Source organism: Nematolebias whitei, chromosome 17, assembly GCF_014905685.2.
Source record: "Nematolebias whitei isolate Nwh7 chromosome 17, NemWhi1, whole genome shotgun sequence".
NCBI lineage: Eukaryota > Metazoa > Chordata > Actinopteri > Cyprinodontiformes > Rivulidae > Nematolebias > Nematolebias whitei.
In genome coordinates, this window is record NC_056514.1 from 41,848,921 (window position 1) to 41,852,820 (window position 3,900).

At 50.7% G+C, this 3,900-nt stretch overlaps 1 protein-coding gene across 1 annotated transcript; it reads left to right on the forward strand.

Moving 5' to 3' along the window:
* The first annotated feature begins 2,108 nt into the window (after positions 1–2,108).
* On the forward strand, positions 2,109–3,098 carry ch25h (cholesterol 25-hydroxylase). The gene is made up of 2 exons (XM_037691305.1): positions 2,109–2,534; positions 2,766–3,098. Exons 1-2 carry the CDS (start codon positions 2,109–2,111, stop codon positions 3,096–3,098), a joined length of 759 nt encoding a protein of 252 aa, XP_037547233.1.
* Positions 3,099–3,900: the final 802 nt, after the last annotated feature.

Consider the following 3,900-nt stretch of genomic DNA (forward strand, 5'->3'; position numbering starts at 1 on the left):
CCCCTTCACCAATCAGTGACCGACTGTGTTCTGAAGTCATGTTTCGGTGCCAGTTTGGCCCGGCTAGAACCTGAGAGAAAAAGGGACCGATTTGAAATATAATTTTATCAGATAATATATTAACTTAATGAAATGTCTAGATATATGTTTTCTGTTTTGATATTTAGAATGATATTGTGTTAAAAACATGATCTGATTCAGTTTCTGGTAGAAAATGTAGTTTTAGTTGCATGCCTACAACTCCCAACATTCACGCACCCATTATAGAACACAAGATGGATAGATATTATTGGTTGAGAGCTGGGTCACATGATAAGAGTAGGGCTTCCCATTCGTTGATGGTGATGATGACTCAAGGAGGCGTGGCCGAGCTCTGAAGAAGATTTACGCTGGGGGCCATCCGTGACCTCGTGGTGGACCAGGGCTGTGGTCTTGTACTTTACATGTAAACTAAACCTTCTGAAATGGAAGACGGTTGCTCCTCCTCTCCCTGCTCCAGATCAGAACTCTTTCAGATTCCACCAAGTGGAAAAACCTCGGAACCGTGCCGAGTGGAGTCGAACCGTGCTGTACTGGTACTAATGGAAAGTACAGCGTTTCTTGTAAACCTCCGTTTTTGTTTGTTGCTCCCAGTAAACGGAAAAGTTTCAGAGGTTGTTCTCGGTCCGTACAGCAGGTAGATCACTTGGACCTGGTCCTTTAAGAAGAGCTCCCTGATCTAAACAATCAATGAACGTTTAGACGGAGTTGGACCTTTTGATAAATGGTTTGTATTTCGGTTGAGAAGTAACTGAATGTGACCAGATCAAGTCCTTTCTTCTCACTGCAAGGCAGGACAGGACCAGACAGAACCACGCCCGGGTCTGGGCTCCTTACCGGGTCCACTCGTCTCCTGGGTTCTGCTGGTGGGTCGGACCAGGACACCACGAGGAGAGGACAGGCCAGGAGCTGAAGGTGTGTGGAACATCAGCACGTCCAGCCGGCCCCCGAGGACAGACCGGTTCTGAGTTCTGCAGCTCAGGAGAGCCGGATGAAAATGTTTCAACGGTTCTTCAGCCAGTCAAACTTTATTTCTACAAGGTGGTCCCACTGAGCCTCAGAGACCCATTTACAAGAGAGACCTGATGAGTGACAACAGTAAAGGATGCGTACAAATGTAAATTATTTATTTTTAACAAGTGAAAATAAAATGGTAATTAAAAGTAAAAACATCTCGACTATAAGGCGTGTAGAAAACTAAAAACAGGAACGTCTGTTTTTGCAGGAACTGAACAGAAGTTTAAAACGTTCATTTAACAAAAATCAATAAAAGCATGAAAATGTGACAAAGTTTAAATTCTGATTTTATCTTTGATTGTTCTAAAGATAAAAACTGAAAGTACTTGAAGGTTCTGGAAGAAGTCTTGGGTTCTGCTCCACTGGCTCAGGACGCTTCAGGAGGTCAGATGTTCTCGCTCGTCTACATCTGGCCTGGATGGAGAACAGAAGCTCTGCTCGTTGTTTGTTTGTTTATTTGTTTACAGCTTGTGTTGTTGGTCTCTTTGTTCTGCGACACCATGCAGATCTGAGGGCTCCTCCTCCTCACTGAGCTGCAGTCCTCGGACTGTCCACCAGGGGTCACCCACAAACTGCAGGTCCAGCTCTGGAGCGTTTTGGGTCCAGTTCAACAAGTTTTGCTTACCTGGACTGAAGGATTTAGAAAGACTCGGTCCAACTGGACCTCATGTCTCTCCATGAATGTTTGACAGGGTTCAGGTCAGGGTTCTGACCGGTCCACTCAATCAGCTGTCCCTGTTTGCCCTCGGGTCCGGAGCAGGAAGAGTAAGCCCCGCCCTCTTACACACCTCATTAAACTCAGGTGAACCAGACTGGTTCTGAACAGCTCTGGTTCTGGGCGGTTCTCTGCAGGTTCTGTAGTAGCTGAGCAGAGAACCTCTGCACGTTTCCTGGGAGGGGGCGATTTCCATGACGTAGTAGGAAGTGTCCATATAAGGGTGTGGGGCGGAGCCTGGGAATGCCCAGAGGCGGAGTCATAGAATAAAAGCTGATGCTGAAAGAGCAGTTCTGACTGAAACTCTGAAGCTGGCCCGGTTGGACCAGTACTTACCATGGTGCTGTTGCAGACCCTGTGGACCTTCATCCTGGGACACGCCCCCCTCCTGCACTCGCCCCTCTTCCCGGTCCTCTTCTCCTTGTCCCTGTACCTGTCCTTCTGTCTGCCCTTCCTGCTGCTGGACCTGCTGGCCCCCAGACTGGTTCTGGTGCGCCGGTTCAAGCTGCAGCCTCAGAGTTCTGTCAGCTGGTCGTCGGCCGGGAGCTGCCTGGTCCTGACCCTCTACAACCACCTGATCTTCATCCTCCCGCTCACGGTTCTGAACTGCTACCTGAGACCGGTCCAGCTGCCTGAACAGGCGCCCCCTCTGCCCCGCCTGCTGGCTCAGGTCCTGGTCTGCCTGTTGCTCTTCGACTTCCAGAGCTTCACCTGGCACCTGGTGCACCACAAGGTGCCGTGGCTCTACCGCACTGTCCACAAGGTGGGTCCAAAATCCTTCATCGGCTCATCTTCAGCTGATCTGCTGATCTTCAGCTCCCTGATGCTGATCTCCAGCTGACCTGCTCATCTTCTGCTGATCTTCAGCACCCTGATGTTGATCTTCAGCTGATCTTCAGCTCCTTGATGCTGACCTTCTGCTGAATTTCAGCTGAACTTCAGCTCATCTTCAGCTCGTTTTAGAACAGGTTCTAAGCTCTGCTTCCTCCTGCAGCTGCACCACACCTACTCCTCCACCTGGGCCCTGAGCACGGAGTACTCGGAGGTCTGGGAGACCCTGAGTCTGGGCCTGTTCGCTGCAGCCAGCCCGGTCCTGCTGGGCTGCCACCCCCTCACCCAGATGTCCTTCTTCGTCCTCAACATCTGGCTCTCGGTGGAGGCCCACTGCGGCTACGACCTGCCCTGGGCCACGCACCGCCTGGTGCCGCTGGGCCTGTACGGGGGCGCACGGCACCACGACCTGCACCACCTCCGGTCCAGGTACAACTTCGCCCCCTACTTCACCCACTGGGACCGGCTGTTCGGGACCCTGTGCACGCAGGCCTGAGCTGTGGGGCCCCTGAACGCACCGCCGATCACTCCTGTGGACCCTCGGCTGCAGGGGCTGATGGGAAATGGCCCGATGAGACATTCAGGGACGGATTTCTAGCAGTTCAAACTGGACTGTGCACCCCTCTTGTTAAAACACGCAGATTTAAAATGTCTGCTTCGTTTGAATGAGTGATTTCCAGATGTTTGGCTAACAGCTGTGTGCCTGAGGAGGTCCAGATGAGCGTGAGGACGGACTGGTTCTACGGGTTCTGGAGACCCGCTCAGATTCAGAGTCCTCCTGTTTTGAATCAAACACTTCCTGTGAGAGCAGGACCGTGATGATGATGAAGACATGATGAAGGTGGATGATGATGATGATGAAGACATGATGAAGGTGGATGATGATGATGATTATAATTACATATAAATTATTTTTTCACAAAATTGAACAAAACGATTTAATTTCTTCTCAGCACTGATTCATAACACGACTACACACTGTGTGTGTGTGCGTGTGTGTGTGCGTGGGCGTGTGTGTGCGCGTGTGTGTGTGTGCGTGTGTGTGTGTGCGCGTGTGTGTGTGTGCGTGCTGTTGTGGTCAGTCCATCAGTGACATGACCTCTAACAGCTTGTGGGATGAAACTTGCAGAACCTGGAGCTTCTTCTGAGACCAGTGTGTCCTAATGATCTTCTCCTTCGTTCTTCTCACCACCTCCAGTCTGCAACAGGGCAGCTTCCTTCCCAAACTGGGATACAGCTGGTCATGATGTTCTCCATGGTTCCTCTGTAGAATGATGTCCTCCATGGTTCCTCTGTAG